Source organism: Lytechinus variegatus, chromosome 11 (genome assembly GCF_018143015.1).
Source record: "Lytechinus variegatus isolate NC3 chromosome 11, Lvar_3.0, whole genome shotgun sequence".
Lineage (NCBI taxonomy): Eukaryota > Metazoa > Echinodermata > Echinoidea > Temnopleuroida > Toxopneustidae > Lytechinus > Lytechinus variegatus.
In genome coordinates this window covers 10,087,696-10,101,420 of record NC_054750.1, presented here as the reverse complement: position 1 = coordinate 10,101,420, position 13,725 = coordinate 10,087,696, and the positions used below count along the sequence as shown (strand labels likewise).

At 35.9% G+C, this 13,725-nt stretch overlaps 1 protein-coding gene and 1 pseudogene across 1 annotated transcript; both read left to right on the top strand.

Moving 5' to 3' along the window:
• The first annotated feature begins 2,944 nt into the window (after positions 1-2,944).
• LOC121423776 (selenoprotein Pb-like) lies at positions 2,945-12,411 on the top strand. Its single transcript, XM_041619263.1, has 5 exons — positions 2,945-3,037; positions 6,928-7,179; positions 7,859-8,122; positions 8,943-9,096; positions 9,584-12,411. Exons 2-5 carry the CDS (start codon positions 6,944-6,946, stop codon positions 9,644-9,646), a joined length of 717 nt encoding a protein of 238 aa, XP_041475197.1. The 5' UTR covers positions 2,945-3,037; positions 6,928-6,943; the 3' UTR covers positions 9,647-12,411.
• On the top strand, positions 9,667-12,411 carry LOC121423775 (annotated as a pseudogene).
• Positions 12,412-13,725: the final 1,314 nt, after the last annotated feature.

Genomic DNA, 13,725 nt, shown 5'->3' with positions numbered 1-13,725 from the left:
TTTCCAAATTTTTCAGCTCGCGCTCGCAATATTTGATTAGTGAGATGCGTATGATAATCATGACTACAATGACTACAAAGAGTATGTCTTTAGGTGTAATTCTAACAAAATCAGCATGCGCTTGGCACTCGTATTAGATAACTATGGTGAGATATGTGTACTCTTAATGAATTCTTTTAAATATAGTCCTTAAAATATCCATGTTTGGGGTCAATATATACAAAAATTTCAGCTCGAGCTTTGCGCTCGCTTCATTTGGTTAATGAAATACGTAGGGTCGTAGTGAATTCCTACAAAAAAGCCTTAAAATGTCCCTCTTCAGGTCTGAATTTCCTAAATTTTGAGCTCGCACTTCGCGCTCGCATTATGTGATCAGTGACATACATATCCGTTTAATGACACAGTCCTTAAAATATATTAGGTCAGCATAATTTAGCAACTGAACCTTGCTGACTTAAAATTTTTGCTGGTGCCCCCCCCCCCCAACGCCGTGACACACGGTACGCCACTGTCGTTGATACAAAAGTGTGCCCCGTCCCCTAATTGAGAGTCATATGATTTTTTTTTCCAATTGGAATATGTCATTCAAACAAAAGTGAAATTCTTCTTTTTCGACTGAAATTTTTTTTTTTTGCTTGTCAAATTTTCCTTAGGCGAATGTACTTGTGCCCCCCCTTTTTTTAATCCTTGATCCGCCCTTGAACACATGCTATCGGTTCCAATTCCAAGTCAAATAAATGAATAAATTATTAAAATCAAAGAATGTTTAGAAACCGAAGTGCAAGCTAACTGTAGTGAATGGGTAAAGGTTTCGTCGTCGAAATGACGCTATCAGACGAATACCATCAATGAAAGTGTGTCAATAAATTTTGCATGACTGGTGGCGCTGTTCCACACGATCGGTTGTATTTGATAAAGATCATTTCATGAAAGCTGGAAATATTGGAGTAGATGTCGGTATTCTTTTTTTTATACGACCTTAAAGGGGAATCCAACCCAAATAAAAACTTGTTTTTATAAGGAAAAGAAAAATCAGACAAGTTGATAGGTGAAAGTTTGAACAATATTGGACAAACAAAAAGAAAGATATGAATTTTTAAAAGTTGTAAATATTGGTAATCACTATACCCATGGAGATTTCAAATTGGCCGCATATGGGATGTCATAGTGATGTAGGGCAAGGACTACTCTTCCATGTACTCTAATACATATTATGGCTAAAATGTCATTTTTCCCAAAAGTTTTTATTTCAAATTATATTTTTCTTTCATGAGGACATAAAACAATATACTACATGGGTTATATTTAGATTACTGCCCCAGGGGAATGGGTACTTAGGAGAAAACCACAAATCCCTGATAATAAAGTACATGGCCTATGGGAAAGTTGTCCTTGCCCCTTATCATAATTTACTTACCCAGTTGCCAATTTGAAATCTACATAGTATTAGTGATCTCAATTTTAAAGCAGCTATAACTTTCTTATTGCTTGTCCAATTTCTTTCAAACTTTCACCATTCTGTTCAATTTATTTTTCTCCTTCCCAACACAACATTTTATGGCCAAGGCTGGATTCCCCTTTAAATCCTAAAAAAAGCCGTGAGCATTGCAATCGGTAGCCTAGCTCACCCAGTGTAAAATTGTGCGGAATATCATTATTATCATCATCATTTATCAGAAATACACAAAATCTAAGCCCAATTCATTAACTCCGCTTACTGAAATCAATCATATATTATCTCAACCAAATAAAATCAGGGTTTGGATATCGGCATTTTTTTCAAAACCGGATAAAATTAATGTACATGCCGACATGTTGCGCTTGTAAGTTGAGAGTGAGTCAGATCAGCCAACTCGTCCATATGTTCATACGCTAAAAGTGGCGTCCGCCCCACCCCCCCCCCCAAAAAAAAAAACAGAGATCGTACACGTATAAGCTTCCCGCAGGCATTAACCATGATTTGATTGCTTTAATACTTTATAGGCATAATATATGTTTTGAATCTCGAAATTTTGTGACTATTATGCAAGTATACGGCCTCCTTAGTTTCCATAGCGAATGTTTATTATTTTGTAGAATCATGGGTAGGGTCCATGATAGAATTAAGAACTCTCAATCAGTCAATTGCAAAGCCCCCCCCCCCTCTCCCCTAATCACTGCAAGTATCGCTCATCACTGTCCTATACCTTTGAACTTTACGATGTACCTTCACCTTATTATTATCATAAACGCCTATGGTGGATTTAAATAAGTCTTTTTGCCTGTATCACTGCTTCTTTGTATTTTTCTTTAGCAGTCTAAAATTCATCGCATTTATTTTATTCCATCTGCCTTTTAATTCGTTTGGCCTTGAACAAAACCATTACCAACATGGAGGTATTGTATGTAAATTTAGATCCCTGGGCATATTTGGATTTACGAAGAGAAAATGGGTCAAACGGTTATGTTGGTGAGCTTTAAAGGAATTGGTGAGCTTTCAATAAAATGCCCACCTTGTTCGAGACGAATTGTGATGATGATGAAGATGATGATGATGATGATGATCACAGTGATGATGATGATGATGATGGGCGATGAGCTAACCTAAAATACAATTTTGTGGGAAAACAACCCAAGATTTCATTTTTTTTTAATTCATTAGATCAATAAATAAAAAATAATGGAATATTCAGGATTTACTAAAGTGAAGATATTGTCGCCATGCATATACGCCCCTTAAAAATAAAACATAACACGTAAATAATACAATTGATTTATATCATTTAATCATTATATCATGTAATTCACCCTCTTAAACGTGCAGTCAAGTACTGAAACATGGTGCCCAAGTACTTCTAGACATGTTATCAGCCGAGTATCAGTAATCTGCGACCTTTAATCTTATAATGCGATAACCCGTCGTCGTTATACCTGATTTCAAGGGTTCGCTGTAAACATTGGCAAAAATTCAGTTCAGGTTCATGCGTCGTATGAGGTGGGCGGAAAATAAAATTCTTCTTGGTTTTTGCGGCAAAGAAATTAGTCTATCAGCCCGGTGGTAAGTTGAACATGAATTATTGATAATTTATTTGTTTCTTAAAATTGATGTGATTTTATGCTCATTTTAACGAATGAATTTGTTGCAAACTTATATGTTCAACAGCAAGGCTTCGTCATTGTAATGTATCATATCAAGAACAAGTATTTTCGTAAGAACACCTACTTTGCTTGGTTGAACAAGATATTCAAAAGTTAGTAAACGCTATTTTTTTTTTTCAATCGCAACAATACCGGGGGTGATGTTTTCGATTTTTTATCGGTTTTAGATAATGACTCATTCTCCAACAAAGTATCAAGAGAAGAATGGAGAACTACCAAAGGGGCAATCTTCCCGAGTATTTTTGTTTTCTTTGCACCTTTTTGTAGACTATTATCTTCTGTGATAGAATACCATTTTTTGTCTTTCATTTGTTCTCTATTTTCATTCATTTTCAGTTTTCTTTTTTTGATATATTAATTGAAAGAAATCCTGGAACAACCTGCCACTAAAAATTAGACAGTTTCCATCATTAGCAATCTTCAAAAAGTCATTAAAAACTCATCTTTTTCATACATTGTAGTTTTTAAAATATTACATCTTATTCATTGTAAGCGCTTTGGGCCTAATGGGAAAAGCGCAGTACAAATAATAAGTAATAATAATAATAATAGCAGAAAACGATACAGTTCAGCGTGCTCTGTTTATGACCGTAGTTCAAGATCAAATGTCACATGATTGCGATTGCCCTCAAAGTTGATATCAAGGTTAGGGGCGATCCCAAAGTATTTTGATAGGGCCGAGCCTGGAAATAGGAGCGTCTGATGAGTTTGCTTAATGTTTTTATCAAACTTAAGGATAGAGGTATTACAGCCAAAACTGTTTTATATCCATATTATATTTGTTTCTCTTCTTCCTTCTTTTCTCGTTTTGAAATGTTTTTCGTTGCATGAATACTAGCTAGAAATCGTAGGGCAGCATCACCCTAAGACCGTTGTCTGTTCTCCTGACGATAACTACATTTTAAACCTATCTTGATAATCTTATATCTAATCTTACTACAATGGGTGATTTCAAGTTCACTGTTGACCTTTTGGTGTTGGTGTTAGGTCAATTTTTACAACAGCATAAAATTTGAGAAATCAATATTGTGATCTGGATCAGTTTTGCAAACTCAGAATAAGTTTTGGAGCTAGGGGAAGCAATCCAAATTCCAACACTAACACCAACACCAACGCCAACACCGGACTTGAAATCACCCATTTTCAAACTTCTTTTCGTGTCCCCCCCTTCAATTTGTAAAGATTCAGAGCAATTTTACAATTACATTAGCCTCGCATTTCATAGAGGAATTAATGATGGTACATATGTGATGATGAAAAATGTAACTTTATATTCAAATTAATGAAAGCAAAATTCATGACGGCCAAAAACTGCCCGGGAATGCTGTAACGCAATTAAGGTTTAATTGTTCCGAAATTATTGACAAATCGTTCCATAAGAATTTCACATGTTGCGTTAAGACATCTATATCAATTTAAGATTGTTGTGTTTGGTTAAAAAAAACGATGACAAACATATTCTAAAATTGCTTCTTTGGTGTTCTTTATGATGCTCAAAGGCCATGTCGGGTTATAAAACCAAAATAAAACTTTTCATGGATGCCATCGTGACAACGATGACAATGGCGACCTTTGAGATCTGAAGCCGCAGTCACACTATCGAGACCAGCTGCAGACCGATAAATGCTTTACCAATGACATACCATCGGTCGGTTTGGAGTCGGTTTGGTAGGTGTGACTGTAGCTACAGGAGGAAGACATACAGGATTCACGAGGCGATGATCTGATTTAGGGTCATTCTCTTGTTTGATTGTGAAAACAGTTAACATCTTTAAAGATTTCGTACGCTATACGACTACGTAATATTGATTAGCTATTTGGAGGAGATTCGTTAAATACCGCTCCACATTGAGGCGGCACCACCAGATGGAGGAGGGGGGGGGGGGGCAGCAGAGGCGAGCCCCTTTGTGATTTTTCAAATTGTTCAAATAAGAATAAATAAGATAGAGGAGGCAAGCTGATGAAAAATGGAAAGAGAAGAAAAGAAGTATAAGAAAAAAATATGAGTCGTGGGTACATTTTACAGAATCTGTACTTTTCAAGTGAATAAACATGATAGAGGATGCCACCTTCTGTTGCATTGACCATCCCCTATCAGAAAAGGACCTACCCTGTTACCGCCCCTCCAACCTCATGATATACAACTTACTATCATCTTGCAACCTGTCTTCTTTTTTTCCTTTTGTGAAGCCAGATATCTATCATAGGTTCCAACCGATTTTGATATTTATTCTAAAACAATAGTGCTGCTGACTACTTTTTTTCCAGAATTATTCACACATTCGGGGAACTAATAATAATAATATTTTGCATTTATATAGCGCTTAGCACATCGGAACGATGTCTTATAAGCGCTTTACAGATATATTATTAATATCACGGTCATCGGATCTCTGCATAGTGCCCGCATACAATGAATGTGCCTTCTCCACTCCCTGGGGAGCATTCCGACATGAGTTCCAAGACTCAGTTGCTATGCATGCCACATAGGCTTTCGCACCTAACGGGTACCCATTTAACACCTGGGTGGGGAGTGGCAAATTGTGGATTGATGCCTTGCCAAAGGACGCTAGGCCATTGTGGAATTCGAACACACGACCCTCTGTTTACAAGGCGAGGGTCAGAAAACCACAGCGCTTCCAAAGGGCGGATAAGGAGGTTGATCCTTGCGCAGTACCATCGAAATTATGGAACTCAATCGCCCACACCATTTCGCTTTAATTCTGTTCTTTCTTTTCATCGCAGCCTTATTTGTTGGTGTCATGACTCATTGTAGAATCGATATTTTCTGTATGATGGTGCTTCAAAAGGATGCAAAAAAGGAAATGGAATTGAAATGATTTTGTCAATACATTGGTGGATATAGGAGAGGGGTTCAAAGTCCATTCTTTTTTCAATAATCGACTCAAAGGCCCATATTCTGAACTCAGGTTTAACTTAGACCATGGTCTATAACTCTGTGCTAAAATTATGGGAAGCCGAAAGTGTCAAAAATTTTATTAAGATGTATGTTTTTTTTATTGTGCTCTTTCCTGATTCATCGATGGTGAAGACAATCATCTACTAATAATTCCTAGATAATTATGAATGATTTGAGGCCAAATGAGCCGAACTATGATATATATACTGTTAGTGATTTATGTAACAATTGGCTACCCATACTTAAACAACAACTTTAAACCTTAGTTTAAATTAAACCCGACTTCAGAATACGGGCCATAGAATCGAGAAGCAACAGGCATCAGAAAATGGTATTAGACTCTTTTGATTCTTTTTTTTTAGTCGCCCCTCAATAACCATTGAACTGTTGCTCTTCTTTAATGGCGGTATAAGGGTTTTTAAGGGTATGATGAATTTAAAAGGGGGTGCTGAAATCTGTATTATGATCGTCCAGATTTTATAATGTATTTTTAACGGGAATGGAATGATTCGTTACCCTGCAACGGCCGAGTTTGTCTACTTACATGTATACGGTATAATCTTTTTCAACAAAATGAATTAGTCAACAAATACAAAACCTACCAAATAACAAAATATTAATCATAAGAAATTATTTGCGACTCTCCACTTGTATTTTTACACTGTAAAAACGCTGTTTAAATTTTTAAGCATGTTGTTTAAGCCCGTCACTCTAACAACTACTGTTTAAACTTTGTAAGCAACTGTATAAACTTTTTAAATAACTGTTTAAAATTTTTAAAACAAGTTGTTTAAAAGTTTGAACAACTTGTTGTTAGAGTGGCCGGATTTAACAACATGCTGTTGTTTTTACTGTGAACCCTTCTGCAGATCCCGGACATCCGCTATGGGTTACCGGGGCATCCCGGGCCTCCTGGCTGCCTTCCTCTGCCTCCTGTACTTAGGGGCGGGGTCGGCTAGGGAACCCCCCTTCGGCACTTCAGAGAGGTGCAATGTGGCCCCTCCCTGGTCCCTTCGGCATGCTAACCAATGGCGACAGCCCATGCTGGAGAACCGTGGACAAGTGACGGTGGTGGCGCTGCTACAAGCCAGCTGAGGTTTCTGCCTGACGCAGGCCTACTAGTAAGTCAAATCATAGGGTTTGATTTTGGTGATAACTGGGTTGGAGACCCCACCCCCTTTTCAACAAAGTGAAGTCCCTGTATTTATTATCAACATGCACGATTTACATGAAATTTCTTCCAATTATATGTGGACGGATTCATCTTTTTAAAATGTAAAATCGATGTCTTACTTTCTTGATAAAATAATAGGCCTAGTTGGGGGTTGCTTGTTTGATTCCCTAACTCGCAAGTTTTCATATAATAAATCAATGTAGTAATGGCTCCTTAAAGTCGGACATGACACCTAGCCATCTTCGTAACATACTTTGGTTATGTAATACGAAGGCAGCGGTATATATCTAAAAAAATGTGTTACTTTAATTTTAAGACCATTTGGTAATGTGCATTTTGTTCAGAAAATTGAGCAGTTACCAAAAGAATTCCTGTAGGATATTGATTACTTCTAAACAATTGTGTCACCAATCGCTGGACGATGTTAGAGTTAGAAAATAAAAGCCCATAATAAACAAAATTATGCAACAGATGCTACAGTCCAAACAACGAAACTGACTCCATATTGACGGATGATATATTATTGGTAATAACGTAATAGATTTCATCGGGTTTGAATCTGATTCGCCGGTGTGAGTTTTCGGGGATCGTATTACTAAAATATCGGTTTTTCTCCTCTTTTCTAGTTTGGAGGACATGCGCAGGCAGTACATATCTCGATACAACATAACCGATATCAATTTTATCGTCATCAATGCTGGCGACATCCGATCGCGTCTCAGCCATCACAGGCTCCGTAGTCTGGGTTCGTACGATCTCTATCAGGATTATGCACCCCTGTCACACTCAGAAACATCCCAGTCACACCCAGGAACCTCGCAGTCACATCAGGATGATAGTGTATGGAATCTTCTGAATGGAGAAAAGGATGATTTCTTGATATATGACAGGTAAAGAGTTGATTGTATATTCTACTTACCCTTGATCAATTATCTACTTATTCTTAAGTGAATTTGTTTAGCATTTTCTATAAAGCCTCATTTATATTATGCTGACAGTAGTATGATGGTGATGCTGCTAGCATTGCTGCTCCTATATACTACTACTACTAATAATCATGACATTAAAAATAATGATTTTAATGATAATAAAAATAGTAATACCGGTAATACTAATCATGATTCTCCACACTACTTTTTTTCAAATGGTTCTATGTCTCTAATTCCATTCTAGTACATGTACATAATTACTGTTCACTTTCAACATTTTAATTGAGAGGAAAACTGATGGTTTAAATTGTTTGGTTACATTGAATATATGTATCAATCTATTTGTACAAAATTAGATAATTCCTGCTTTTGTCCTATTTCAAGAAACAAAAATAATGCATTTTCATGAGCACAAGGGATATGTTTATTTAATATCGGGTTAATATAACCAACTTTCATACTAAATTGATGTCACTCCAAACTCAATTTACTTAAAAGAAAATGAGAGAAATATAGAAAATTACATTACATTAAGTTCTTTGAGTTCAGAACTCATTTAAAAAGCGTCGCTCTCTAACGTTTAAACCATTGTGAGACAACTGGTAAGACTATTCAACTTCATTTTGTCAAATATCACAGAAGTGGTTTACAGTATTGTTCTTACGACCATGCAAATCTTCAAACGTCATCTTGTAAAATGTGTTTTGCTTGATTTGGATTCAACAAAATAACCTATGCCTATGGTGGGCTAAAAAGTTTGATTTTCTTCTTTTCCATGCAGGTGTGGCCAGTTAACCTATCACATCCCCTTGCCCTACTCCGCTCTGAGGTATCCCTTCGTTCAGATTGCCATTGAGTCCACCTACACTGGCAGACACCCTTGTAACTGCTCTGCGGATTACCCAACTACCACGGTAACACCTAGTACAGAACAGGTAGGATTTGGGATTGGAAACTATCCTGATGGATTCGGAGAGGGGTCTTATCAATCAATCAATCGATCAATCAATCAATCAATCAATCAATCAATCAATCAGTCAGTCAGTCAGTCAGTCAGTCAGTCAGTCAATCAATCAATCAATCAAGCAAGCAATCAATCAATCAATCAATTAATCAATCAATCAATCAATCAATCAATCATTCAGTCAGTCAGTCAATCAATGAACACAATGATTCAATATGGATCTATCTATATATTCACTCATTAACCTACCAATCTAAATGGATGAATAAATCGTCAGTGTAAACAATTCTGACATTTCGGCCAAAGAAATTGATCACTTTGATGAAGGTCTTTGGCCAAATCGTGAGTATACATACGTCCTCACTCATCACCAATGCAGATTTTTTTCTCATTTTCAATTATTTTGTCTATTTCATTATCTGATTGATATTCACATTTGTATTTTATGACATTACTAGACTAAAACGACATCTCCCTCATCTTCACCGCCTGTCGTAGTGGGGCCAGATACCCAGCTCTGAAGCGAAGCAGAGCTTACAGCATGCCAAGAGAGACAGCAACAACAGCAACTGATGGAGCAGGAAGAAGGCGTCACCAACGACAGACAAAGGTGATGCTGATGCTGATCGGGAGAGGTGCGCCTGGTTTCATGACGTCCTCTCGCTGGGGTATCATCCCAGCTGAATCGGATCCGTGGATCAAGGTGATGCTGACCTAACCAGCAAAGCGACGTAGCCGCTTCCTCCACTTCCGCCGCTCCCTCGCCGTCCAGCCCCAGTTCAACCGTGTCCCCTCAGCAATGACAGCCATGAGAAACATCGACAACGTCCTCTTGACGTCAAGGTGAAGGTCAACTGTGACAGCAGCAGCCCTCAAAGAGCTGACAACCTTGAGACACTGCCACCACCACGTCACCATGACATCAGGTTCAAGGTCAACTGTGACAGCAGCAGCCTTCAAGGAGCTGACAACCTTGAGACACAGCCACCACAACGTCACCATGACGTCAAGGTCAAGGTCAACTGTGACAGCAGCAGCCTTCAAGGAGCTGACAACCTTGAGACACAGCCACCACAACGTCACCATGACGTCAAGGTCAAGGTCAACTGTGACAGCAGCAGCCTTCAAGGAGCTGACAACCTTGAGACACAGCCACCACAACGTCACCATGACGTCAGGGTCAAGGTCAACTGTGACAGCAGCAGCCTTCAAAGAGCTGACAACCTTGAGACACCACAACAAAAGAATGACGTCAGGGTCAACTCTGAAAAGGCCGAAGCTCATGTCGTCAATGACAATGATAAACTGTCTGTTGATTTAAAGGACCACAGTAATTTCAGTTTCAAAACAAAAATCTTTGAAAATTTATTATTTTATAAAGAATTCCCACATACAAAAGTGAAGTTAATAATGTTTCCTATTAATTTCTTTTTCCGGCTGCCTAATTTTCATAATGTTAGAAAATATTTTGAAAGTAACAAAAACGAATTGATTTAAAAAAAAAAATTAATTAATTGTTATTTATCTTGGTCCATTCAATTACCAGAGACCCCAGAACCTTTTCTCGCGCAATATTTGATTGCATATCCGTAGCCATTCATGAAGGTACGCAGACAAACCGAAAGGCTCTGTTACCAGATTCTTTATAGTGCTAGAAGGGCATGCACTCCAATATTCGCCTTACTTTCTTTTGAAAGGATTATTATAAGTTTTAAAACTTGTTAGCTTTTTATTACGTATCACTCATTAATGATTTACATGTAACATTATGCAATTAATTTCCCAAAGAAGTGTAATCCCAGACAACTGTCGTCCCCTCTCGCCTCTTTCATGTGCTGCCTCTTTTCAAATACTTATTTCCAACACCAGGTTATTCTTTAAAAGGTACAATCATTTTGTGAGTGCAAAATAATATACTTAATTCAAACTGGTTAAATAATTTTAATTCATGTTTTTGTCAGTATTATTTCCGTCCAATTGTCATGTGTGCTTTTAAAGCATGTTCAGTTTCAAAGCAATTATGGTTTTACCACAAGATATGTGTGTCATGTTTATTTTAATGAAATTTAGACTCATCTAGTTGTTATGGTTTATGATATTTCATATAATGTAAAGATTTCATTCTCAAGATTTAAATAAAGATTAGGATATAATTGTCAGTTTTATAGTTTTTATAGTTCACACTTATTTCCGATGTCCCATGTAGAAAAATCAGAATCTGTGTTTCATTTTGTCGCTAGTTTTGTTCGTTTTAGAAATTTTCATTGGGTGCTTCGGGACTGTCTTTCCATGTAAACGAATATTAAGCGTTTATGGTCTAAGGTAAGAGGAAGATTAAGATTAAGAGTAGCAACACAGAGTCTTTATATGGATGGGATATTTCCCTTCAGCTTTGATTTTTTTTAAAGGGATGTATTCTTTCTAACAGCATGGAAGAATATAAACCTGGGTGGAGAGAGGTAATGCAGATAAACTTAATTCTTAACCCGACAGCTAAAACTGGATGAAATTCCCTCAAACGAAGATGAAGGCTTTTAACTTTGTATCCATTTATTCAAGTCAGGAACTGCTTTTAAGGGGAAGTCCAACTAGATAAAGCAAATGCTCTTAAACCTAATAGAATGTGGAATAACTATACTGTTGAAATGTTGGTTAAATTATGATTGAAAATAGGAAATTTATTTATTTTAAAGGTGTGAATCACAAAATTCAATAAAATCAAGAATTTATATATTTTTATTTTTTATTTTCAATCAACATTTACTCTAAATTTCACTTGTCCCTCTTATTTTGTTTTTCTTTTTTTTTCTGAAGGACTTCCTCTTTTAAAAAAACCCATGACGTTCTCTTCTTCTTTTCACCCTCTTTATTTTCTTTTCACATTCCCATCTTCTTCATTTTTGGTCATAAACTAAAGGTATATATAGCAAAATAGTTATAGCTAAGAAAATAGTCTTTTCATTTCTTCTGTAATGTAAAATTGTCTCTTGTTCCATTTTGCTCTTTCCTAAATTTCCATTTTTGTATTGTGCTTGTAAAGATTATTGGAATTAGCTGTAACTATGTTCATAATATTGTGTATGTTGTATGTACTGGTTTAAATCAAACCCAGGACTTTCTCTCTTTTCAAAATCGTGTATTCATGACAAACATTTGATAACCCACGCATGCGTGGATCAAATGTATTGAAAAAATAACACATTTATGGAAAGGAGAGAAAAGATTGGTGGATTTGGGAGTATTTTTTGTCTGAAATGAATGTATTGAGTAAAAATAAGACATTAAATTGACTCTTGATGTGATTGTTTTGTCTAGTGTGTATCAAATGTGTATTATCAATAATATTGTTAATAAGATTTCCTTGAATTAATTTCTTTTTAAGTATTTAAGTATTATCTTCTTCTTATCTTTTTTTTTTACACTTTCTCATTTTTCAATTCATTTTCTTCTATTTTATTATTCTAGAATACACACCATACAAAAATTCTGTATCTATCTATCTATCTATCTATCTACCTACCTATCTACCCATCTATCAATCCATCAATCCATCCATAAAATTTACAAGTAATTGTTGCCATGATCAAACTCACAAAAAAAAACGATTCACAAAATAAGAACAGGTGCAATGCATGATTAAAATGTGGCCATCCTTTCTTTATTCTAATTCAGAAAGAATTCATCAGAAAACATTATGTACACAACAATGTATTTGCAGTTTAAACCAAAAACTATGTTCCTATATAGGGCAAATACAAATGACAATGGACTTCCATCAATATTACATGTTTAAAACACAAATTTCTATATAAGAAATCATTAAAATTTTAACCTAAAGGGTATTACAAAATTCTAAAAAGATAACACATGTAGATAAAAATGGAGGAAAAGAAACGTTTAGATGAAACAACTTGGGGCTTTGTAAATATAGACCTAACAATACAATCAAATGCACAGCAAAACACTGCTTTTTTTAAATGGAAAGATATAATGTTACGTCACAAACAAGGAATAAATAAAAACAGTTGAAACCAGTCAAATTAATTATTCCAAACGGTTGCTATTTATAAAGCCCATTATTTATTAGGACTGGTACCTAGAATGTATAAGTGAAAAGTGACCTGGCCGTTCTTTAAACCATATGTAGAACAGTTTGCTTTGTTATAATAAAAATAATATTATTCCACTTTTATACAGCACTTAATTCTTAATCAGATTGATGTCTATAAGTGCTTTACAGATCTATATATCCTTACCCCAGTCATAGGATCCTGACATGCTGGCACACAATGATATTCACAAGCAATTTCTTTTATGAGGACCATTTTACATAAAATGTGACTCAATGAATAGCAAATTGTAATAAATAATGAACAGAACCTACATGGATGATTAGGATAGTAAAGTAAAAAGATTGACCTTAATTAAAACTAAACCTTATAATTATATTTCTAGCAATCAATAATATTATACGTCAAAATGTTGAGTGTTGACATATTTTACATGGCTGCATGGAAATTAAAATGTTTTAAGTAAAACTATTAAACAATTCTTTAAAAGCACATTCATTTCTATGAATGACTGGCAAGGGTTGTTTTCT